Source organism: Hipposideros armiger, unplaced genomic scaffold, assembly GCF_001890085.2.
Source record: "Hipposideros armiger isolate ML-2016 unplaced genomic scaffold, ASM189008v1 scaffold_212, whole genome shotgun sequence".
Taxonomy (NCBI): domain Eukaryota; kingdom Metazoa; phylum Chordata; class Mammalia; order Chiroptera; family Hipposideridae; genus Hipposideros; species Hipposideros armiger.
Window position 1 is genome coordinate 2011785 of NW_017731562.1, and position 26662 is coordinate 2038446.

At 38.0% G+C, this 26662-nt stretch overlaps 1 protein-coding gene and 1 pseudogene across 1 annotated transcript in view; one reads left to right on the forward strand and one right to left on the reverse strand.

The window, feature by feature from the left end:
* The window catches only part of TTN (titin), a 271989-nt gene that overhangs the window by 191513 nt on the left and 53814 nt on the right, over window positions 1–26662 (reverse strand). The window contains exons 45-62 of the mRNA XM_019654015.1: window positions 25350–25406; window positions 9721–12510; window positions 8666–8944; window positions 6310–6873; window positions 5428–5709; window positions 5045–5323; window positions 4332–4610; window positions 3952–4230; window positions 3552–3839; window positions 3160–3438; window positions 2786–3067; window positions 2412–2690; window positions 2021–2299; window positions 1639–1917; window positions 1220–1507; window positions 820–1098; window positions 395–676; window positions 16–294 (exon numbers count right to left, since the gene is read on the reverse strand). Of these exons, the coding sequence (XP_019509560.1) occupies window positions 16–294; window positions 395–676; window positions 820–1098; window positions 1220–1507; window positions 1639–1917; window positions 2021–2299; window positions 2412–2690; window positions 2786–3067; window positions 3160–3438; window positions 3552–3839; window positions 3952–4230; window positions 4332–4610; window positions 5045–5323; window positions 5428–5709; window positions 6310–6873; window positions 8666–8944; window positions 9721–12510; window positions 25350–25406 (7623 nt within the window). The remainder of the gene's footprint in view (window positions 1–15; window positions 295–394; window positions 677–819; window positions 1099–1219; window positions 1508–1638; window positions 1918–2020; window positions 2300–2411; window positions 2691–2785; window positions 3068–3159; window positions 3439–3551; window positions 3840–3951; window positions 4231–4331; window positions 4611–5044; window positions 5324–5427; window positions 5710–6309; window positions 6874–8665; window positions 8945–9720; window positions 12511–25349; window positions 25407–26662) is intronic.
* On the forward strand, window positions 13679–14373 carry LOC109388919 (cysteine and glycine-rich protein 2 pseudogene; annotated as a pseudogene).

A 26662-nucleotide genomic window follows, 5' to 3' on the forward strand; every position in this document is an offset into this window, starting at 1 on the left:
GTACGTATGACTGACCTTTCAGGGAGACTCTAGTAGTGCAAGAGCAGCCGCCACTTTCATTGGAGACAAGGCACTGGTATTCACCAGTGTCTGAAGGGTCACACTTGGTTATATGGAGATGAAACACTGACACTCTATCAGTTAGAGTATATTTCTTGCTGCTTCGAATTTCCTTGTTATTCTTCAGCCAAGTGACTTCAAAGGGAGATGTCCCCATAACTTCACACTCCAGCTCCACATCACTATCTTTCACTACGTCCACGGGCTTCAACTCCCTGATAAAGGTGGGAGGTTCTAAAGAGTCAAAAGGAAGACAGAGACTAGCTTACTCCAGGGAAGACCCAAGGCCTAGCCCGCAGCACAACCAAAATGGAAAGTAGATCCAGTGACCAACCTTTCACTTTTAACTCAATGCTGCAGCTTGCTGTGCCTGCATCATTACGAGCTTCACAGACGTAAGTCCCACTATTTTCTACCCTGGCTCCGGAAATTTGGAAAGTGGCTAACCCATCGACGAAAGAAATGCCATGTTTCTCAATGGCTGTGATTTCATTCCCATCCAGATACCAAGAGACTCTGATTTTAGGAGTGCCTGTTATTTGGCATTCAAATGTTGTCGATTGTCCATTCCTCAGCACTAATACTGGGCTGGGCTTCTTAACGAATTGAGGAGGTTCTAAAGACGGGGGAGGGGGAAACATGTCAGGTTGGACATTTTTTAAAACAAAGACCAATGAGCAAAATTTATTTCTAAAGCTTCTTCCCTCCCCTCAAGGACATCTAGACAAGCAAGAAAATGAGAAGATATAGAGACCAGACCTTTCACAAAGAGAGTGGCTTTACTGGTTGCTATGCCAACATCATTGCTTAATTGGCAAATGTAGGTCCCAGAATGAGCAGCTTTGGCTGAAAAGAGCTCTAGAACGGTGGAGGTGTCATCCTTCCAAACGGAGCGAGCTGCTCCTGAGTGCAACTCTTTGTTATCTTTAAACCACTTTATTGTCATGGGTGCAGTGCCACCCACAAGAGCCTTTAATTGAACCCTGGTGTTGGGATTGACATCTTGGGACTGTGGCTTTTCCACGAAGTAAGGGGGTTCTGAGGTGAAAGAAAAAGAAGCAAAAGGAGACAGGGTCATTTTAGAACAGAGCAATGCAGGTAAGAATTAAGAAATGAGACAGCATTAAGTTCTTGGTGGGTGGAGATAAAAACCGCCAACCTTTGACTGTCAGATGGCCGCTGCACTGGTTATGTCCTGCCTTATTAGTGGCGGAACAAGTGTATGTCCCACTGTCGGTACTTTCCAGGTGACTGATTTCCAAGAAGGCAGTGTTGTCATGAAAAGAGAATTTGTATTTTTCACTAGCCGATATTTCCTGGTCATCTTTGAACCATTGGATGCTTATGGGATGTGACCCAGCCACTATACATTCTAAGTCAATAAAAGACCCTTTAATGCTGTCCATTTTCTTCAGCTTTTTGGTGAATGAGGGAGGTATGATAAGATCTACGCAATGAGAAAGCAAAAAAATAAATAAAAGTTAGGTCAATCCACCAACCTGTATTTTCTCTAACATTTTTAAGAGATGAAGGGGCATAGAAAGGCCCAGTTTGTCTCCACAGAAAAGCAATACCAACCTAATACGTTAATGCTAGCCTTGCAGCTGCTTCTCCCAACATCATTTTGGACCTCAAACGTATATTCTCCACTATCTCTCTTTTCCGTAGAAATAATCTTCAGTATAGAGACGGTGTCAGTGACACTGATTTTATATTTTTGGCCCAGAGTCAGCTCCTGGCCATCTTTAAACCATTTGGCTACAATCTCCTTAGTCCCTGAAAATTTAACCCTCAAAGTGGCTGGGTCTCCTTGGGTGACATCTATAGACACAGCCTCCTCGGTGATTGTTGCAGGCTCTGCAGAAAACAAAGGGATAGGTGTGGGTTGTGAACTGCTCTGCTAAAAGGCTTACATCTGCATTTTTCTTCCTAAAATTCATGGCAGGCTTTCTCAACCAACCTTTTACTGAAAGCAATGCAGAACATCTTTGTATCCCGGCATCATTTTTGGCTTGACAGACGTATTTCCCATCATGCTTGACTTCGATGCCACCGAGATACAGACTCGCCACATTGTTCTCAAAGGTCATTCTTATGTTATCGTCTTCTGTGATTTCATCATTGTCTTTTAACCAAGTCACCGTGATTGGCAAGGAGCCCTTCAGAGTGGCCTGGAAGGCAGCCGTGCCTCCTCGAAGGGAGCTGGTGCTCTCGATCTTCTTTATAAAGGTTGGGGGTTCTAGCAGAAGAATGAATTCTCAATCAATTCCAGCTCCATAGAAAAACTGGCATTTTTTTTTAAAGAGTTGACTCTGCAGAAGAGCTTATCCATCATTTGAACCAACACTAACCTCTTAAAGTCACCCTGGCACTGCAGATGCTGCTGCCCACCTCATTGGTCACCCGACACTGGTATTCACCAGCGTCTGCAGCTACAAACTTGAGGACCTGCAGGCTAACCAGCTGATCCTGCATAAAGGTTTTATACTTTCTACCACTTCGTAGAGTTGTGTTGTCTTTGAACCAAGTGACCTCAAAGGGAGGTGTGCCTGCCACCTCTGCCAGCAACATGACATCATACTCCTTCAACACTTCCATTGGCTTAAATTCTTTGGTAAAGTAAGGCGATTCTATAGTAGAAAAGGAATTATGTTGAGTTAATTGCGGAGGAATCTCTGGCATGAACTACAACTTTGGTAACACAATGGGCAATGTGAACACAAACCTTTGACTATTAAAATGCTACCACAGTGGTCACTGCCAGCCTCATTTTGGGCCTCACACATATATTCACCACTGTCTTCGACGGCAACATCTGTAAGTCTTAGAACTGCAGTGGACTCCACAAAAGACATTTTGTGTTTGCTGCTCTCCTTAATTTCTCTGTCATTTGCAAACCATGTTATTTTAATTGGAGGAGTACCAGTTACTTTGCAGACTAGCTGGGAGGAATCTCCCTTTTTTAAGAGCTGTGATGGCTCTAACTTTTCAACAAATGTAGCAGGTTCTGTGGAAGGAAAGAAGTCATTAAGAAGTATGAGAAAGAGGAAAGAACACATAGCAATGGTAGCACAAAGATGTCAAGAAAACACTGCAAACCTTTTACAAATAAGTTTGCACTGCATTCCACACTTCCAGCAACGTTGCTGACTTTACAGGTGTATGTGCCTGAATCGGAGGTTTTTACTGCATAGAGTTCCAGGGAACTTTCTAGAGCTTCTTTGGTAATATAGCAGCTTCCTCCGGAAACCAACTCTTTGTCACCCTTAAACCATCTGATTGTAAGAGGAATAGATCCTTGGAAGGTGCTCTTCAGGCAGACTGCTGAGCCGGGCAGAACATCCTTGGATGCAGGTTTAGTTACAAAACTGGGTGGTTCTAAAGAAGGAGTATAAGAAAGAATTTCAAAGAGTTAAGAGGTGCGACCTAAGGGAAGATGACTGAATTTGAACATCGTCTAGATTAAGAATGAAATTTGGTCTCCAGCCAACCTTGCACAATCAGGGCTCCGCGGCAGTCCTTGCTCCCCACGGAATTGGTGGCTCGACAAGTGAAATTCCCCGCGTCATTCATGTCTACTCTGCTTATCTCCAAAGAGGCCGTCCCTTCCACAAATGCTATTTTGTATCTGTCGGAAGAAGCTACTTCTTTACCATCCTTAAACCAGGACACCCTCATCGGGAGGGAGCCAGCGATTTTGCAGTCCAGCCTGCAGACACTGCTAACCACACTATTCACGTTGCGTAGGGGTTTGGTAAAAAATGGAGCAATGTCTCGATCTGTTCATGGCACAAGAAGGGAAGAAGGGTCAATATGGAGACGTACTCAGTGACTTTAAGTTGTTTGCGGGTTTCAAAGGAATATGTAGCGTAGGCTTCTAAATATACTAACCTAATACAGTGAAAGTTGTCTCGCAGGAGCTGCTGCCCACTTCATTGGAAATTTCAAACGTGTATTGGCCACTATCGTGTAGTTCAGCTGAATAAAATTTGAGTTGGGCAACATTGTTTTTAAAACTGATTCGATACTTTTTACTGGCAACCAGAGGTCTCCCATCTTTGTACCACTTGGGCTTGAGCTCTGGGGTGCCTGTGACTGTGTACTCCAGTGTGGCTGGGTCTCCGGCTGTCACCTGGATCAGTTCTGCTCTCTCAACAATTCTGGCAGGTTCTACAATGGCATTAAATGGTTAGAATTCCAAAATGAGTATTATTAGTGTTTCACTTTTAAGTGGAAATATGGATTCAAATTTAAAATGTTCCTACACGAACCTTTCACTATTAATTCCCCAACAGATGTTTGGCTTCCAGCTTCGTTTTCAGCCAAACATGTGTATTTGCCACCCAGACTAATCTGAACATCAGGAATTATCAAGACCGCGACACCACTGGAAAAGCTCATTTTGATTTTCCCATCTTCTTTAATGATCTCTTGTCCTTTCATCCATGTGACAGAAATGGGTTCTGACCCTCTCACAGCAGCTTGTAAGGTAACAGTTTGTCCTGCTAGTGCAGTAAAATCATCTACTTTCTTTACAAAGGTTGGTGGTTCTAGTCAAAGAAAGAGAGCATACAAAGCTTATCAATTCCCAAACACTTTCAACACCATGTATGTTTGTGTTTTTATCTAGATTATATTTTTCTTGACCAATACTGCTATCCCATAGCATTGGTTAATAATAAGAAGAAATCAAACTTAAGAAGAATTACAATTCTACCCAAGAGAAAGAAGCATAGAAGATACATGGTTATCAGGTACTTTTATATAATTTACATTTGTTATCAGAGATTAAATATTTACATTGGCCCCAGGATAAGACTGGTTGAAGGTTACTGACATTGTCCCCCAGGTCCCACATCAAACCAAAGGCAAACTGTATTTTTAAAAGTTAGAAGAAGAAGAGGAAGTACCGGTTTGCCTTTCATGAGTTAAGAAAACGACTTCGACGATTTATTAAAGAGATACCAGTTTTTCAAGCACTAACCTTTTAGTAAGTGTGTTGCACTGCAGCCACACTTCCCAACTTCATTAGCAACAACACATTCATATTCACCAACGTCTGCACTATTAAAAGAAAAGATCTCCAGAGACACCAGGGACTTCTGAGAAAACAACCTGTACTTTTTACTACTTCGAATTTGCTTCTTATCTTTGAACCAGCTAATTTCAAATGGCCCAGTGCCTGCGATTTCACACTGAAGGAGGGCATTTGTTCCTCTCACTATATCTGCAGGCTCAAGAGTTTTGATGAAAGACGGAGGTTCTACAAAAGCATGAAAGCATAAGTGGTATAAGTCATGTGTTATGACCAATTAAAAAGAAAATCTTTTCTCGGTAAAACAATGGACTATAACTCAGTAAACAAACCTTTGATAACTATTTCAGCACTGCAGTTGTCACTGCCAACGTCATTCACTGCTTCACATGAGTAACTCCCACTGTCTTCAACTTTTACATCCGTAATATCAAGAATAGCCTCAGAATTGACAAAAGACATTCGGATTGTGTTACTCTCATTAAGTTCTTTGTTATTTTTAAACCAAGTAACCTGGATCACAGGTGAGCCTTTCAGCTTGCAATGGAGGCGTGCTGATTCACCTGGGAGCATTAAATAGGAGGGATCCACCTTCTTCACAAAGGATGGTGGCTCTATATGAAGTTACCAAGAAAAGAAAAAGGGAAAGGCATCTGAAGCATAAACTCCACAAAAGATACGTAGACACGTACAACAAAAAGACACAACACACAGCACTGTGTAGTACACCTGAAACTAATTAAAAATAAAAAAGACACAACACACATTAAATAATCTGTATGATATTTCTGAAAAGGTTGTGGTGCTCTCAACAACTTTCCATGTTTCTATGATGCTAAAGCACTTCCCCAGTCTCTTGATTTTAAAAAAAAAATGTAAAAAGAAACAAAAATAAGCAAACTCTATTTACACAAAGAGCAATTTTATAAAAGAAGAATAGTTAAGGATCTCCTTAGACACACATACTTCTTTAGAAGAAATTTTAAGCAACCTTTGTTAATGACAGACAGTTTTAAAAGAACAAAAGTAACAGATTTCTGAAGAAGATTAAAAAAATAAAATCAAATAATGACAGGATTTCCCCCAAACCAAAAGGTTTGCTTGGATGGAATTATTTTAATAACAAACTGCACTGACTACATTGCCAAAATTTTCTCTACTGAGCCATCCTTTCAGAGAAGGAAGTGAAAAAGTGACATTCACACATTTCTTACCTCTGATAGTTACTGTCGCTGAAGAGGAGCTGCTTCCAGCCTCATTCGAAGCTGTACAAACATAGGTTCCTGAATCTTTTAGTTTAGCCAGGAGAATTTCAAGTGATGCTATTTTATCTTCAAAATAGATCTTATAATCTTTCCCAGGTGGGAGTTTCTGCCCATCTTTATTCCATGTAACGGTGACTTTTCTGTCTTCATCTACTTGGCATTCCAGGCGGACCTTCTTATTGATAGCTGATTGCACAGGCTCCAATTCTTTAATGAAATGTGGCTTGTCGATGATGATCAACTCAGCTTGGCAGATGTCGGCACCAAACTTGTTAGAAGCCTTACAAGAGTAAACTCCTCTATCTTGAATTGTAAGATTTGAGAGTTCTAAAGTGTGTTTGTTGTCTGCATCGGAAATCTTGCGGTCAGGGGAAGGTGACAGGGCAGCACCATCTTTCTGCCAAATGGTTTCAATCACAGGAGTCCCTGCCACTGTGCAGAGGAACTTGGCTGCCTTACCCACAAAAGTTGTAATGGACTTAGGTCTGGAGAGAAAGCTTGGTGGATATGCCTCTGTAAAAGAAATGTTCCCAGCATTACATTTTGTCCCCACCAAAGCTGTTGCTGTAATGATATATTTCAAGAAAGAGAAAAAAACAAAAGTTTTTCATCTTTAGATAGACATGAGACATTATTTAAAATAGTGTGATGTATTAATACGTTGAAAAGAGTTGTTCAAGGAAAGGACGAGGGTGTTTTTTATAGAGGAGGGAGACAACACTTTAAATGTCTTTATCAAAGGAAAGAACAAATGTTCCTTTGTTTAGCAATGTTAACTCACTATTGTGAAAGATTTGTCTATATTAGTAGCTGATTAGTTATTTGAATTATTTGAAAAGCAATTCAGCTGATACGCTTATTCTGGCTGAGTAGAAGACTATATGAGGAAGAGAAAAAAAATGTCCTTGAAGAGTATATTAAGCGATATAGTGAAGAGTATATTAAGTGATAAAAAGTTTGAGTAGTTTTATAGTCTCTCTAACCCTCATGTCAACCACCAGCAAAGCCTTTATGGTTCAACTCTGAAGTTATTTCAAACTTGTCTAAATATTTAAGCAGTAATTTCTCACCTCCACTCTGCATTTTGAAACAAGCCTTTAGGAATCTCTTTCTGATATTTCAAAAAATCATCCTCCTTCCTTTCTCTTACTGTTTGAAGCTCGGGTATTAGTTCTGTTACTGAATTGGCCTCATTTGAGTAGAGACATTTCCAAAAGTGTCATTAAGAATTAAGTCATATATGTGGTTGCACGGAGACTCTTTGATCACAAAGTGAAAACCACTCGGTGGGTCACCATGGGCCTAGGTTTCAGACTGTCTGATATGTAAAAGATTTGAAGAGGCGGGGAAGCTACAGGGAACTCTGACTTTTTCAGGTCAAACGGATGTGTGGATCTTGCATTTTCCTTTCATTCTCTCATTGAAAAAGAAGACCAAGGGACAGTCCCACTCTGATATTAGTGCATGGCTTCTCTCAACAACACGGGTTGTTGCTATCCCTGACCCTAAACAACAGTTCATACTCATATTTTCCCTTGGGAAGAAAACAAGAGAGAAAGAGAGAGAGAGAGAGAGAGAGAGAGAGAGAGAGAGAGGTAGAAAGAGCTACTTTTTTTTCTAACGAGGGAATTCAAACACTTATGACTGTTAACTACTCAAAAGTCATCCTGTGTGTCAATTAAGATATTGAGAACCGAATATTTGTGTAGTTGCTCTTATTTTTAAATTATTAATAAAGCTTGGGGTGAAAATTCTAGTTTATAGTCTTGTGGTAGCTCTCTGTCTCATATTAGGATTTGTTTAACTTTAATCTTAGGCTTTGGCTTTTCTCAGTTTGTAATTCTTCCTAATTGGTTAAATGGTCTCAAATTATTAAATTCATTGGGATATCATTCATTTTTTAGTAGCACCAAGCACCAAACTATCCTGAAATTTTTTATACTAAAGGCCAAACCATTAGTAGTTATCCAAGATATTTCCACCAAGCTAGTCATTAAAAACAGAAAAGAACAAACAAAAACCCTCAAAACAAAACTTTCAGGAGCTGCTACTCATGTAATTCCTTAACATTTGTGTGAAAATAATAAATTATTTTTATTTTCTCTTGAGCTGTTGTTAGAAATACGACTGTAAATAATGACTTCTTGCCCCACATAGACTCTGCAGTACCTAACCACCATGTTACCATCTTGGATATTGATCTCTCCAGTTGGTAGGACAAGCACTTCTTGAACCTGTATGAAAAACAAATTAGGCAACAATATGAAATGAGATGATAACATCTGACTGAATGTATGTCATTTACCTGTCACAGTGAGTGTGGCTGTACAGCTGACGCTGCCATACTCATTGGAAGCTTTGCAGGTGTACTCGCCGCAGTCAACAACCTGGGTTCTGAGGATTTCCAGGCTGGAGATGTAATTTGCAGATCGAATGGAACACTTGTCACTCTCGTAAATTTCTCGGCCAGCTTTAAACCACTGGAATCGGACATTGGGGGCACTTTCGATCTCACAGGTGAATTTGGCTAGATGGCCCAGAGCTACTTCAAGGGGCTCGATTCTCCTCTTGATCACTGGGGCAGCTGCAAAGGGAAGCAGAGTCCATTAGCACACCTCCTTATCAGGCATAACACATTTTTCTTTTCCTTCTAACTTCTGTTTCTGTTAATGAAGTGAAACTGTTGAAATTGGTGAGAAGGATTGCAGCCGTTGAAGACAAGTGATTGTAAAATGAGAAAGACCACTGAAGGCAAAAGAAGACAGTACGCAGGGCTCAACATATTCAATCATTACTTTGCAGTGAATTGTGAAAAAAAAAATTAAAGTGTGATATTAGCTTACATGCATAACATGATGTATTCTTTAAATATACCATGCTGATTCGGAACACTGAGAATAATGTGAAAAAACATGATATATAAAGTGATAAATGAGGAAACAGTAAAAAAAAAAAAAAAGAAACAAGAAACATAAATGGACAATTAATCATGGTTATTTTGAATTTAGGGATGAGACCAGCAGTTTTGGAGTGGCTAGGTGTTCACTGACAGCTTTTTCTTACATGTTATTAAAGTATTTTCATATAAAAATAATCTAAAATGCATGTATATTGGTATTATGAAACATGAAAACATGTTTTATTTTTAAAATAAATAGTAATGTAGATCTACCATATTATCCAATAAGGCAGTAAGGGAAAAGAAGAGTTAATAACCATGATTATGTCTTTGACTTCATTCTTACTCTAAATCAACTACATTCTGGCAGTGGCAGATAAATGCAAATTCAGTGATCAAACCTAAATATCACAAATCCAGTGAATGTTAGAGATTGACCCATTTAATCCTTAAAATCCAACCTCTTTTAACTACAGTGAGTTTTGCCGAAGTTGCTGTTTTTCTGTTGTCATTCATGGCCTCACAGGTATACTGTCCTTGATGTTCTTCTGTATTTACTTTGTCGATAACTAGCATGTATGTATTTTGATCTTGTAAACACTTGAACTTTTCATCTGAAGGCAGCAGTTTACTCTCAAAATACCAATTCACCTCTTTGGCGTTCGTTATGGATGACGTGAGGTTTACAGTGTCACCTTCCTCAGCAACAGTGTCCACTAAGGGCTGATGTATAACAGGACCATCCTCTTTGATGACGCTGCCCTCAGCTTCCTGTATCTCTACGCTACCAATCTCCTCAGAACCACTTTCAGAGGACTTCTCTTTTTCCTCGGATGGTTTTGGTAACTCATCCTGTTTTTCATCAGAGATAGCAGCTACAGCAACCCCATCAGGGACAGTTGTGGTATCCACAACTTTGACCTGACTTTCCACATTAAGAGAACTGACCTCTTGTGTGGAGACAAAATATTTAGATTCAATTTCTGGTTCAGTGGTTGCTTCAACCACCTGTGAATCTGAAAAAGAATACATTTCTTCCTGCAAGTCTCTTTTGGCTTCTTGCTGAATTCTAGGGTCCTCAGCTGTTAAGATGTTTATCTCCTCACATATAATAGAGCACAAAGCATCCTTAAATTCAGTTTTCAAGTCAGCCACCTGAGGATCAATGCCTTCAATAGCGATGGTTAATTCTTCTGTTAGAGACTTCACTGTGGTAATAAGGTAGGTGCACATAATGCGTTGGGGCTCTTGGGTGAAGTGTATGGCCTTGACCTCCACCTTTTCAATGTTTCTTAACCACTCGGAAAAAAGACTCGTTTGCTCACTGGCCACTGCTGCTTGCAAAGCGCTGCGGATCTGGGTTTTCAGGTTTAATCTTTGCTCTTCTGGAACACCGGGAAGCAAATTTTCCTTAGAAAGAATGCTACTTCTCTGCACTTTAGGCACGCCCTTTACTGCCACGGGCTCTTTCTTACACTCAGTGGTTTGGTTTGAGGGCATTGCCAAGTTGTCAGAATGCTCTTCCTTAAGTAGTACCTGCTTTTCCTCACATGCTAGTGGGAAACTTAAGGACTTGCCTTCCTCAGTCCTGGCCGCAAAATCTTGCCCTGTACTTTTCAGGTGACCCACACTTTCCATCAAAATTACACCTTCTTCTGTGCATGTGTGTTCTGAAAGGACCTGGGGCTCCCAGTTTACCTCTGAGCCCACAATGTCAGGACCCGTGAAACTTTCCACATGTCCCTCAGCTAAGCTCTGACTCAGGATGAGAGCACTTTGTGTCTCTTGCTTTGGAAGAGTCCCCATTTGCTCTGTGTCCGTTGAAGAGACTGTCTTTTCTTTTGGTAAAAGTACTTCGGCCACAGATGTTGGATATGAATGGGCTAGAGGTCCTTCTGTTAAAGACTGTGCATAACTCCCTTCAGGTTCAGCTAATAAAGTTTTCAGAGGCTCAGCTGTTAATGAACTAATCTCTTCTGTGGACATGGGAGTTGGGAATATTTTTTCAGTCTCTGGTAGAACCACCTGTGACACAGGCTCTTGAAGCATTAGAATATCTTCCTTGGGGAGGGTTTTCTGGGACTGGACAGCCTGCAGCTGTAACGTGGGAGGTGGTTCCTTGACAGGCTGAACAGAAAGAGAGTCACGAATGGGGGGAAGTTCCCTGCTGCTATCAGGAGTGGGCATATCCTGCTCCAACATGACTGTGGATTGCAAATGCTCAGCTTCTACGGCAACTTGACTGCTCAGTTCATTGGGTTTAACAATATGCTCATAAGAAAGCTGTTGCTTTTCTTCTGCAATTAAAGCAGCTTTCAGAATGGTGTCCTTTACAAAAGCTGCAATTTCTGGCTCTGAGTCAAATGCCTCAACTGTGGGGTCCTTTATCGAAACCTGTGGAAAATCTCTAGGAGCCTCTGGTGTGAACTTTGCTTTGCAGGGGGCATCAGTCATGTCTGTGTCTTCCAGAAGCACAAACAGCTCTGCAGCACAGGTGGACTCACCCCACACATTCTCTGCTTTACAGACATAGAGGCCACTATCTTCCCTCTGCGGGTCATTGACGATGAATGTCCCAGAGCCATCAGGATTATGAATGATAGTGTAATAAACATTGGTACAAAGCTGCTTGCTGTCTTTGAACCACAAAACAGTGGGTGCAGGCTCTCCAATCACCTTGTACTCAAAGATGGCAGGAAGCCCCTGAGCACAGTGAACTGGTTTTAAGTCCTTAAGGAAGTAAGGAGGACAAGGACTTTCAAGCTTTGCCAGGTATTTCTCCGCTGCTGATTCTGGCTCAGTCTCTTTGTGCTCCTCTCCTTTGGCATTTATTTTTATATAGGCTCTACACACTGTCTGTCCATATTCATTACTGGCAATACATGTATACTCTCCTTCATCCTCAAATTTCGTGAACAGAATGATCAAGCTATGATCATTACCATCAAAAACAAATTTGTAGTCAGTAGAAGGCATTATCATTACTCCATTAAAGAACCACTGAATTTTAGGCTTAGGAATGCCAGTGACAGTCACAGACAGTTTAGCCACATCCCCTATGCTTATTTCAGCATTCGACACTTCTTTGATGAAAACTGGGGCACTGCCTTCCTTTTTGGAATCAAATTGAGTTAAATGAACTGGAGGTTCAGATAAAAGTTCAAGTGTTTTATTTCTATTAGATAACTGAAGGTCAGAGCTATAGGTTTGGTGTCCTTCTTCCTCAGCAGGCAGGAGATAACTAGAAAACTCTGTATGGGGAAAAATGATGATTATTTTACTATCAATTTGATTCAGCAAAAAAAAAAAGCCTTCTTTTGCTTTATTCCTGAAATAATTAGATTATCTTGAGATTAATTTACCAAAAAGCACATTTCTAAACATTTAACCTTAGTTTATTATATGACATTATATGACTATAAATACTGCACTCATGCAACTTTCAATCTACTTCATTAGTGTTAGAATTTATAGATTTTAAAGATGTTCTTATGAGTTTCCTTTTGTGATATAACCCCAATTCTAAAGCTTGAGAAACTGCAGGCTAAATATTTATCATAAAGGAATCCAGGATTATTGAAATCAATTTCTAAAAAGATCCAGAATTATTATTTACATTTAGAATGTATTGAGTTTAAAAATATCCTCATGATCAAAATGGAGACTGATTATTTCCAAAATAAAACATCTATTTTTTAGTTACTACTTATAAACTGAAGCAACTGTTAAAAATAAGGGGCTATGAAAAGCAAGGACCTACAACCAAGATTACTCTACCAGCAAAGCTATCATTTAGAATTGAGGACAGATAAAGAAAGAAAAAGCTAAAGGAGTTCATCACCACCAAACCAGTATTACAAGGAATCTTAGAGGGACTTCTTTAAGATGGGAGGGAGGTTAGGGATGGGTGAAAGGGAGAAGGGATTAAGAAGTACAAATTGGTTCTTACACAGTAGTCATGGGGATATAGGGTATAGCATAAGGAATATAGTCAATAATATTGTAATAACTATGTATGGTACCAGATAGGTACTAGATCTATCAGGGTGACTGATGGGAATGGGGTTGGGGGCAGGGTGAAAAAGGTGAAGGCATTAAGAAATACAAATTGGTAGCTACAAAATAGTTATGGGAATATAAATTATAGGGAATGTAATCAATAATATGGTAATAACTATGTACAGTGCCAGGTGGTACTAGTTAGAGGGATCACTGCCTAAATTATATAAATGTTTAAACACTATGCTTACACTTGAAACTAATATAAAATAATATTGAATGTCAAAAAAAATAATAAGGGGATACAGGAAATGTTTAATTTGAATTTGTAAGAGAAATACTGTTTTCAGTGACTAGAAATGTAGGCCTGCTTTTGCCTGTGTAAACTGCCACACAGTATTTCAACAAAGCTTTTAAAATATGGCTGAAATCAAAGACAAGTTAGTCAAGAAAATGGGAAGATCAGAAAAACTTGATCGTGGCTCCCTGACTCTCCTCCTACTCCATCCCCCTTAGCTCCGCCCATGGTGTGTGGTCCTGCCTCCAGAATCAAAATACTGGGAACAAGCCTGGGGCCTGCAGGAGGACCCTGTACCATGAGGAAGAGGTACAGTGGGATGGGAGAAGCTTCCACAGCTGCCACTTTCTGTGCATGGTTTGCAGAAAAACTTTAGATAGCACAAAAGTGACAATTATGACAAAGAGCTCCACTACAAATCCTGCTTATGGAGAGAAGTATAGGCCAAAAGGCTACGGTTACGGCCAGGGTGCTGGCATGCTCACCATGGAGCATGCGAGAGACTGAGTCTCAGGTCAGAGAGTGTTCAACTTCACAGGCTTGCAACAAATCTAAACACTTATAAATTTGCTCAGAAATATGAAGGTGCTCAGAAGTGTTCCAGATGTGGGAACTCTGTTAATGCTGCTGAGAGGATAACTGGAGCCACAAAGCCCTGGCACAAAAACTGTATCCAATGTGCCAAGTGTGGGAAGAATCATCAGCTCTGAGTGAGAAAGAAGGGGAAATCTATTATAAAGGATGCTATGAGAAGAACTTTGGGCCCAAAGGATTTGGCTATGACCAAGGAGCAGGAGCCCTTGTTCATAGTCAGTAAAGGTGTGAACCCAGAATCGAGTTTACACAATGAGAATATCTACATAATCTAGGCACAGATAATCTAAAACTAAGCTACTGTGAAATTCTACCAGCACTTCAGTACTGTATGAGGTCAGACAATTAAGTTTGTGAATTTTCCACCATATAAGTGCATGGTGGAAAGTTTGCGAATGTAATTATCAGACCTCGTATGCTCCCTGTCCTTGGATAGGCTGGCTGACCAGTAGGAAGAGAGCACCATATCCTTTTACTTTATTCATCAGCATTTTCAAGAACCGTTTTTTTGGGGTTTTTTTACATTTTAAATAAAACTTCAGCTTAAAAAAATAAATTTGATTGTATTTTATTGTACAAGAAATACCTATACACCATTACAAAACAGGAAAACAAAGCAGTGAATAACAGACACTCTTTAAACAATATCATGGATGACAGGATAAAAGACTTGTCATTTGAAAACAAAGAACTAGGTTTTTCATTAAATCTGTTAGTTATGTAGAACAGCCCTGTTAATAGCAGTTTTATTGCCTCACTAAGAAGCCATTTTATTATTAGTCCATTCCAGTTGGACCACATGGAATAGTCTTATGCCTTAATTCCTTTCTGTTCTAATGTTAAGCATTAAAAGGCAGGATTCTAGTATCTGTTTGCTATAAAAATAATGGTGAAACTTATCTATAGCATGTAGAATACATACTCATTTATTATTTCAATTAGTAGCCATAAAATCACTGATTCATTTCATATACTAATGGTGACCACTTGACTTCACAGTCAAGTGAATCAAGTTTAATCTACAAGTGAGTCAAGTTTAATCTATAGTGCATCACTCATGTCAGCTTTCCCTTTGCTTAAACTGCCAAAACATCTGTAAAGGGAAAGAACATGAATGTAATTAAGCACTTCTACTCACTAATATCTTGAAACATTTTCCCTTACTTCTAAACATAGTGTAGTAACCATAAAAAAGATAGCTAATTGAATACAAATATGCTGATACATGAAAAGTGTAGTTAAAAATACATGTGGTAGTAGCAGCTAATAATTATTTCTAAACTCTACTATGTGTAATACAATGAATTCTTTATCCAGCATCAGAGAAATTAATATTTCAGACTTTTAAGTTATGTGCCATTGAATCGGAAAATTTTAAAAATTCAATTTAATTATCTACAACAATTAATAAATAAGCCAAGTGTGAGCAAGGCTTACTTTTCTTTTATTCACTGTTATTCTGCATACCCTCAAGTATAATGCATTTGAGACTAACAGAATTCTGATGAGCAAAATCAAATAAAGCCCTCCTTTTATGAATAACAGTATATATTTTCAGCCCTTCCTGCAAATCCAATAAGGCATTAAAACTTTTTGTCTTTTCTTTTTCCTTTCTTCCTCCTATAATATTTGGGTAAAGTGTCTGTCATGACCTGAATTTCTAATTTACTTAAACCTCCATTATGTGATTAAAAGAATAAATCCTTAAGTCCCCAAACTATAGAATTAATTTTATTTCAGAGATTTTGGATGTGATATACAGAGAGTGCCAAAAAAATGTATATGCATTTTGAGAAAGGAAAAAACTGTATTAAAATTGTAATACTCACTATATACCAATAACATGAGATGAATACAAGTCATGTGTATACATACTTTTGGCACCCCCAACATTATCTCTATAATTATTATCACAGATATTGTGTACTCAACTTGTTGAAACAGAAATGATTTTCCACATTTGTGCATCTATCTTGATGAGTTATGGTGACATAGCACAAGGAAGACAAAATTTGGGGGGTTGTGAGGAGGTGAGGGGTGCGGCGGGGGTATAAACCTGACTGCTCCATGTTCTGTACATATTCCCGACTGTCTTTTTAATTTGGAAGGCTTTTAGGGAATTTTCACTGTGGGAGTAAAAAGGTAATAGACGAAATAAACATAGTAAAGGTAACTGTATATATGAATTCTTTTGCAAATTAAGTTTAAATTAAATGTTTAATTTTTAGAATTAAAATTAATGTTTAATACAATCATGGTACTTAAAAATTGTTCAATGCAAGTGATAAATATAGCCATTAGGTAACAGTGAGTAATTTAAGAGTTGGAGGAAGGGAAAGTTCATAATTCCATTAGTATATCCTATTTTTTGTTTCATCATCTGTTGCAAAAGTAAAACTTATTCTAAATTATGTCCAGAAAAGTTACACTGGGGTGATACATAGAGTTGAATGATCACCTCTGTGGACTTTTGCTCCAACCCCTCATTTTCAGATAAAAACAAAAAAAAACAACAGTTGTTCTATTACAACTTACATGAGAAGATTTATGTTGACATTGGTACATAGGTACAATACTAAGGGTTTTGTGAATGTATTATAATTCTAATTGTGAAAAACAAAAAGTCACTTTAGAAACATACATAAATCTTAAATTTGAATGCTTGTTAATTCTCAATTAGTTTTAAAAATGAAATTCAGTGAAAATGACAGGAAAGCTTACTATCTCATTATTTGTATATAATCTGAAATACAAATTACCATAATGTCTCCATTCTGAAAACATACCACCTTCTTTTTTCTAAAGAGTCTGAAATTGGACTGCAGTTTAAAACCTATATATAAATATAATGTGGTAGCTTCTTTTTTTCCCCAGGCAATTATTAAATCAATGATGCATCTTACACTTGATGCTATCTCTAAAATTGAGAAAATGAGGTATTTCCAAAAGTGGAAAGATCTTTATTTGCACATTCTGCAAATGCCCAGATGAACTCTATACAAACAGAGAACACTATTGGTCCCTTCAAAACCAGCAAGATTTAAAACACTAAAAGAGATGCTAATAATAAAAATATTTTTCAAAGACCTCCCAACAAAATATATTAAGATTGCAATGTCAAACCGATATAGAGTTAGTTACCAGTTGGGCAAAACTGGTTTCTGTTGTTTGTTTTGTCTATTCAAAGTCAAGTAACTAAGCATAGATTTGGCTGCAAAAGGGTTATAATTTCAAAAATGACATACTCAGAGCAGAGAGGAGATTTTCCCTTCCCAGTTTGTCTCTGTGGTCATCTGACATGGTCTTTCATTTTACATTTTACTTTACATACATAGTTTGTCTGCTAAAAGAATGCACTGTGCTGAAACACTTGGAGGAGGAGGAATGAGTCAGGTAGAAATACAATTAGGTAGCCAAAGAGATATTTAATCGTGCTTGATTTTTCACAACATAATTAACACAAGTGATGATTCCACAGTTTAGACAACAGAATATTTACATGTATTACAAACATGAGATGTCTACATGGAGACACTGTTTTCCCAAGGGTCTTCAATGTAATACGTTCAAATAGAATTGACATATTTGGAAACTTATCAGATCTGTATAATTTGGAAAATGTGAAAGCACTCAAATCAATTGTAATAATTACTGAGGCACTAACACATTGTACAAAAAACTTTAAATGAGGGTGAGTGCTGCACAGGTCTCGGCCATTCCTGATTTGTTCGTAGCTACACACCTGTATTCACCTTCATCACCTTTTACCAAGCTTGTTATGAATAAGTTGTGGAACCCTATGCCACTTTCCTCAGCACTGAACCTTGCTCCTTGCATCAGTTTCCCATCTTTGTACCAGTAAACTGTAGGTCTTGGAGAGCCACGAACTAGACACTGGAAATAAGCTGCTGTGCCTAAAGGTGCATAACAGTCAGAAATACCTTTGATAAACCTGGGAGGCCCTTCCACCACCTGAAAGTCAAAAAAGCTGTCCGAGTATTTGCTCTTTAAGACTAATTCTTCCTTCAAACTGCTTAAAGTCACTTTACTTTTCCTTGTTATCATAGTAAATCCTGTGAAATCTCCCAGGGTGAGAAATCCCCGACAGATTGCCTCTCCTACACAATTCACGGCTCTGCACCTGTATGTTGCACTATCAGAAAGACAGATGTTCCGAATTTTAAGGATATGACTTCCGTTCTCCTCACTGATCACATATTTAACATTATCTGCCTCGATACACATATATTCTTTATACCATTTAACTTCGGGACTAGGGATGCCTATGACTGAACATTTGAACACAGCGTCTGAATTTTCTGGAACTTTGAAATCACAAATAGGCATTATAAAGCGAGGAGGCATTTCAAATACTTCTAAGTCAATTTTTAAATCTTTGTCTTCTTCCCCCTTTGAAGCCATATTTGGATCAGCTAAATTCAATGGAAGAACATCTAGACTCACAATCATGCTTTTATGATCGGGAGTAAATTCAGGAACTGTGACTATTTTTACTTGCTTCTCAAATTCTTTGACATCTTTTTCACTTAATTCAACTTCCAAGACAATTTCTTGAGGAGAAGGGGTTCTTGATGACGAAGTATTTTCCAAATCAAACTCCATGACATGCTGATGTGTTACTGGAGGTGGGAGCGCCACTGCTCTTTCTCTTTGGGGTACTATGTCTACCTTTGCAAAGCTCTTTGCTTCCCCTATGATGTTTACAGCATGGCACATGTACTCTCCCCCATCTCGTTTTTGAATGTTAGAAATTTCCAAAGAACACACATTACCCACCCTTTCTATTTTAATTCTCTTATCTGGCTCTAGCAAAGATTTATTTCTATACCATTTCACACCAGGAACTGGAATGCCCTCAACTTCAACAATGAAGCCTAATGTTGTATTTTCATATATCTTCCTTTTGGTCAGAGGTTCAATAAAAGATGGAGGTATTTCATTGTCTTTTGGTTCGATGGCTTCATTGGGTGTGCCAAATGAATCAGAGCGCCAGATTTCATAAGTTGAATTTCTGTCTTCTGTAGGGGTATGGAAATGCTCATTTGGCGTACTATCCTCCCTTTCTATTTTTGATGGGTGCCTTTTAAAGTTTCCAGTAGGGTTTGGTCCTCTTCTTTCAACTGTTTCTTCTCCTAAAGGTGTAGAGTATCTCTCTAAAGTCTCCCCGGGAGGTGTAGAATATCTTTCTAGAGCCTCCCCTGGAGGTGTGGAATATCTTTCTAGAGCCTCCCCTGGGGGTGTGGAATATCTCTCTAGAGCCTCCCCTGGGGGTGTGGAATATCTCTCTAGAGCCTCCCCTGGGGGTGTGGAATATCTTTCTTCTATCTCGCCTTCAGAAGGTGTTGAGTACCTTTCAACAGCTTCCTCTAAATGTGCAATTCTTTGAACAGTCTCACCTACTGAAATTGTTGAGGACTGGTTAGTTGTATTTAATAGAGTAAAGTATGAATCAGGAGACTTTGGAGTTTCAAAATGTTCGACAGAGGATGGTGGGGTATAAAACTGATCTAACTCAGAGATTTCTTCACTGGTTGTACTTCCCACATCAATTGAAATATCAGATTCAGGAGAAAATGGGCGGCCTAGTGATTCCTGTTGTTGATTGTAATATTCATACACAGTGCTGAAAGTTACTTCTTCAACCTCCATAGATGTGACTGATTCACTTTGGACAAGTTTTGCCTTATCTTTGGTGTCTTGAGTTTCAGGAACTTCATGCTTTCCAGCAGCAAGTAAATATTGTGTTAGGGAGAACTCAGATTCCTTTGCTCCCGTTGCATGTGCCTCGTCCAATTTAGGAAGATTTTCAGAAAAACAAGTTTCTACTTTTTCTCCTTCAGTAGTAAAGAAAGAAGTTTCATTTTGAACTTGAACTTCCTCATGACATGTTTCTTCTTCAGAGACATCAATTTTTTCACTTATCTGTTCATTTGGATTCTGTTGTTCTTCTTCGGTCATTAAGAATGGAAAGCAGTGGCTCGGGGTGAGTGTCCTGTGGTGTGTGTCTGCCTCCTGAACATCACCTTCATAGTCTCTCGAAATTCCAGTTGTATATCCCTCTGTTCCTTCATCCTGTTTGTGAAATAATGTCAACTCTGGTTCCAACCTGTGTTCTTTCTCCAGTTCACAAACATCTAAATGCTTTTCCTCACTTGCCGCTTTTTTCAATAGCGAAATGAAACTTTGATCTCCATTTTCTAAGGAATGTTTTTTCTCAGAAGTATCAGTTTCTCCTACATCTACAGATGAGGTTTGAAGTAGGGCACGTGATTCACCATGGATTTCTTCAGAAAAGAATTTAAGAGAACGATCAGTGTTTAACATTTCTTGTTCCTGTATCTGTTGGACTTCTTTTTCCAAATAATAGGTCTTTTCATCAGTACAACTTTTCTCCATCAGAGGCCTACTTGAAAACTCCTGACAGGATGAGATTTCTTGATTGGTAAATATATTACCTTGCACATATTTAGAGGTATTCTGTGTATCAGATTGTAATATTTCAGGGCTAGGAATTTCTTCTTGATAAGGCATTTTCTGCTGTTGCCTAGTTTCTTGCTCTTGGAACTTAGCTGGTTCTCCCATATGAGAATACATTTGTTTTAGATCAAATACAATGTTCTCAGCACTCTCAATTGTTTCAGAAGCAGGAGGTTGGATTTTAAAATAAGTGTCTTCTGGTTGATCACGATCTAATTCTTGGAATTTTAAATCTGGATTTTCTATTTGAGAGTGAAATTGCTTTAGGTCAAATGTAATAGGTGTTTCATGTTCAGCCCTTTCAGAAACTTCAGATTGCTCTATAAAATCTATTTCTTTCTGTTGTTCCCTCTCTTGTACTTCAAATTCCTCATCAGTCTGAGAAGAAAGCAACTTTAAATTCATTATGATGTTAGATGAATCTGGTTCAATGTTTGGAGACATTTTCTCTGCCTTTAGGTTACTTGAGATTGATTCTCTTTGATTTAATGGAAAGTCAACGTTATCAGCCTTCTTTTGAGGAATATTAACAAATGATTTCTTGGTAGGTCTTTTTTCTAGAACTCCCTTTTCGACATGTTGTAACTTTTCAAATTCAATGATTCTATGCTTCACCTTTCTTCTTGGGTAGCATCCCTCTTCACCAAGGGGTTCTTCATGTACAATGATAGATGAGTCTTTTGTATCATAACCATCAGAAGTTCTCTCAGAATGAATATTTGAGAAAAGGTCACTTTGGGCATATTCTTGTATCTTTACCCTTTCTGGTTCACAAAGTTTTCCAAAATCACTTCTTATCTCTTTTCTAATTTTAATTTCACTGAAATCAGCAAATGGATAAACAGTACCTTCTGCTTGGTGCAGCTTTGATTTTTCATTTACATGCCCCTCTTCCCCTTCATCCTGACATTGTATGAGTTCAGCCCTGATAGGCCTGTTGGTTTTTATGGACCTAGAAGCAACCTGCATAAATCTGGGTAGTTTTTCTCTAGAAGATGTGCAATGAACACGGCCTTTCTGGTGTATCTGCTCAGCTGTCTCAAGGTTTTGAAAATATTCCCTTATAGAATATTCTCCTGCGTAAGACTGGGAAGTAAAAGGACCAGCTGGATAATCATAAAAATGTGCCCTTACAGGTTCTTCCTGAATTTGTTGATCTCTGGAATATTTTTCATAAATTCCACCAATATTTTCTAATTGACTATATTCCCTGTCAGTGACAGGCTCCACTATTAGATCAGAAACACTCTCAACTATTCCTGAATTATTTTCAGCAACACATTTATATTCTCCAGAATCTTGAGGATTAACATCATGAATATATAATCTGTGGCAACCATCAACTTCTTCAAACTGAAACTTATGGTCCTCCTTTAAAAGGACTCCATTTTGAAACCATGTTACAGTTGGCTTAGGCTCACCAGATAGTAAACATTCAAGTACTATGAAATCCCCTTCTCTACACCTGGCATGCTTTGGCATTTCTTGTAAGATTGTTGGCGGCTCATTAGTAATATCAGATGAAAATATAAATTTGTGTTTTGGTGACTGAGTAGCCTCATCTCGAGGAGTTGCTTTAGGTTCCAACTCTTCAAATTGAAATAGTTCTCTTGACTCTTTATCCTGTTCTGGGGTAGGAGTTGCTGCTGTTATCTGAATTTCGACAGGAAAGGACAGCAATTCTATGTCTGCAGAGGGAGGAACCAGTGGGTTAGTTTGTAACATATGGATATTTGTCTGGCCTTCTTGTCTCAAAGATGGGTGAATGTCTTCGGCTTGGTCAAACACCAATGCCAGCTCTTCTTCCTCATCCGTGTAGTCATGCAACATTGGGACTTTGTGTGCTTTGCTACCATGCCTTTGTTTTGTTTTTACTTTTAATATTCCAGTTGTTTTTATTGCTCCATATTGGTTGAACAGCACACAGGTAATAGAACCTTCATTTTGAAGAAGAACAGAAGAAAAAGTTAATGTCGAATAGTTTTCAAAGGTATGAATGATAAAACCTTGATTATGTGGGATTGGTATTTCATTGTTATACCACGTCACTATGGGTTGAGGATATCCTTGAAAATGACACACAAATTTACAACTGTCACCTTCATAAACTTCTTGAGATTCAATTTCTTGAAGAAATGAAGGCGGGCAACGTTGCAGACGTTTTTGGAAAGTATTTTCAAAAAATCTTGCGTTTTTTTCTTCCTGTTCAGTTTTGAATTCATCCACTCTTGTGGAATTAGAGTGTTGCAATTCTCTCAAATCATCTTTTCTTATTCTTTCACTATCTATTTCTTCACTTTCTTTAATATTTATAAATGTACCAAAAGATTCACTGGGATGTGTTATAGTAACTTGAGATACCTTTTCAGGTGTCTCATATCTTTCCTTGTTCTTCCATACATTAGCAATACATTTAGATGACTCTGCAATTTCAGTTTTGCTCATAATTTCTTCAAGTTGTCCTCTTGCTTGGGTAGTCTCATTTACTAGACTCCTACTATATAAATGGTCTTTTGGTAGACTTTCTCTTAGAAATGCCTCTTGGCTCATTCTTATTTCAGTCTTGGGAATTTCTTCATCAACAGTTGTTTGAAAGCTTGTGGGAAATTCTCTAGAATCTACACTTTGATCCCTTTGGTTCGGAAAGACCTGTGGATATTGGATAATACCCTCAGTTGAACTATCTACCTTATCCTTATTTTCAACTAGATCGGATAGAGACCTGCTTTTTATTTCCTCTCTAGAAAACAGAATATCTTTATCACTAGCTTCACTTCTCAAAGTTCTTGAGCTTAGTTCAGATGATGTATCTAAAACAGACAATTTTTTTTTCTCCATTAACATTTTTCTAGCCTCCCGTAAACGTTGCAACTTCATTTTTGTCTCCTCATCCAGGAATTTTTCACCTATATTAAGCCATCCTCTTAAGTCAGATTTACTTTCTAAATATTCTTCTTCATACATAAAATCTGTTTTCTTGCCAGGACTTCCTGTCTTAAAGTGTATAGTTCGCATCATTCCTGTTTGTTCCACGTCCTGTTTTTTGTTAAAGGGAGAGCCAGTAAACCTCAGGTCAACCTTTATCCTGTCTTCTTTCCTTTCAGCTAAAGTCTCCATGTTTTCATGGGTCTGTTCTGCCCTTTTCAGAAATTCTAAATATTTCTCATCTTGCCCTTTTTGGATAACAAGCAATGATGCAGTTGACTCAGCAGAGCCTTCACTGTTAATTGCTAATAATCTATAACTTCCAGAATCTCTGTCTTGGATCCTTTTAATCTCTAAACTGGAAGAGTGTTCATGTAAATCACTCTCAGTTTTTATAACCCGTCGAAGACCTGTTGGGATAGGCCGATTGTTATGAAACCAAGTCATTTCTGGAGTTGGACAGGCAATTAATCTACATGTAAAAACAGCAGGTTCACCCTCTAAAACGTATTTAAACGTAAGTTTTTGGGTAAAAGAAGGCTTGAAATAGTCAGGCCAAGAGCTTGTAGATAATATTCTACTTGCATATCTTTTAGCAGCCATGGAGCTTTGGTCTATGTCTTCAGAATCTGAAAAGGCATCACGTGTATCTCTTTCTGAATGTTCAGATTCCCCCTCAGAGAATAATTCTGTAAAAAATTAAATTATAAAGCATTTTACTATTTTCCATAGTATTTGAAAAAGTTGAAAATAAATGAAATTGCAAAATCAGAAATAAAATAAAATGCATGCTACAGATTCTCACAAATCCATAAAAAAATTCACTCACCATATTTGTTCGAATAAACGCAACACCATGCTCTGTTTAAAAGATTCTGACACGAAAATCGTTCGTTGTCTGGTCTTTTCTTCAAACTGTTGAAATTTCTTCTTGAACAAGCAAAAGTGCATTTCAAAATAACATGTTCCTGTGCATATTTGTTTTGAGAGCAGGAAAGCTTTGTTCCTTTGATGGCTAAGAGGAAAATCTTACCTGACTTGCAGAGAGTGGAATAAACGCCCTTTTTGGTCCTTTTGATTGTAGATTACATTATTATATTTTTGGAATTAACTATTTTAAAAATATATACAAGAACTATAGCCATAAATAATTAGCTAAAATAAAATGAGAAGGCGTTTATTCGAACTAATACAGCCATAAAGTCACAATGTTATGCAAAGAAAAGCAGGCAATAAGGATCCCATAAGGCAGCTATCTGCAAGCCAGTGTAAGAGACATATCCATGTTAAGATGATGTATGTGCATGAAGTGTAAACCAGAATGGGGATGTAACATTTCCACACACCCTAAATAAAGTAGCAGTTCAATGATAATTCATTCATGACATTGCATTCTGAGAATGACGGCTAGGTTATTGTCTACTGTTCAATTTAATTCACTGATTTTGAAAACAAACTTCTAGTACATGATTTCATGCATTAAGATACCAACTTTCTCTAATACACACTTTTGAAAATGACTGCAAACATGAAGTGGAATATGGCCGACAAATTTTAAATACACGATTTTAAATTACCATAAAACAAATTACTGTGAAATGCATGTAACCATCAGCATACTAAACCAGGCATGCGACATACTAATATATACTCTAAGAGATATATTTGTACATCCATGTCATTTTTCTTAATAATACTAAAAGAAAGAAGGCAGCTCAAGGATTCTATTAATCCTTTGGAATTTCTACTTAAATCTCACATTCAATATGACAATACCTTTCATCTCCACCTCAATCTGCTGTTCCATCCTCTCATGCAAAATTGATTCATAGGCTACAATGGAAAAACATATAAAGAAATTTTAATGATTAATTCCGTATACTCTCTGCCTCAATGATTCATACAATTACAATTTTCTCTTTATTTTAATAGAAAACTACATCCTCCAAATGCATCAAAAAAATTCATGCCAAACAAATCAATGAGCTGACAAAGTACATGACAATGTTGACAGAAAGATTTAAAAACATTTTTATTTTAGGTCCTCTATGACATTTCCACATTTAGTTCCATATTTTCCCATGCCTTTACATGCATGCAGAAAAGCAATCCACAAGCTAAAGGAATATTCTTTTTCATTTAATGTCTATTGGCTGAACACTTGCTAAGAGATGAAGTCATGTTTAGAAAGAACATGCATTTTCTAACTTGTCACCTTAAGTTGAGGGCTATTCGCAGTTTTTCCTGCAGAAGTTGCATTTTCTGCTAGTAAGTATTCCTTTGATTTGAACTACCTTTAAAACTTTAAACTACATCAAGTCCAATTACATAGTAAAAGGCAAAATCAAAAGTCATCAAATCAAAATTGCTTTTATTACAGAAGGAAAAGGTACAGTTTTTAGACACAATCATCTCTGGGGTGACTTCTTCAGAAAGGCGGGTGCTCCGGTACCCTCTGGTTTCTCAGTTCATGTGACCCTGTGCCAGTACGCTCGATTCCCTGGCTTCTCAGTTCCTTGTGGTCTTTGGCATGAAGTCAGTGACAAACTTGATGTTTTCTTTGACGATTCTCTCTTTACTTCACGAGTTGTTTTAACTTGTGACTCTTTGAGTATTTTAATACTTTTAGTGTCTGAACCAAGGGAAATTTTTGTAACTGCTCTGGTTTGCGACTCTTTTGCTAGGTAAGAATAAAGTTGGGAAAAGGAATAAATTAGCTGTGTTTGGAAGAGTAAAACACATGCTGAATTTAGAGAAGATGGAATGTCATTAGGATGAGAAGAAAAGCAGCACGTTAGTCCCAAAACTAATAATATGATATATCTATGCTTACTAGGAACATAAGAACTCCACTCAAACGGACTTATGGGGTTTTACATCCTTACTTGATATTTGCAAATGACTAAACAGCCTATGCAAAGTTATTAGGCCATAATAAAAGAGGAACATATAAAAACTGGCCGTATGTTAGATGATAACTGTGCCTGGTCCACTCCTCAAATATTTTAAAGTGGCTTATCTTTTAACTTTCTTAAGTACAAGTAAGGAAGTCTAGACTTTCCAAGAAAAAAATGCTGATGCCCCAAGAA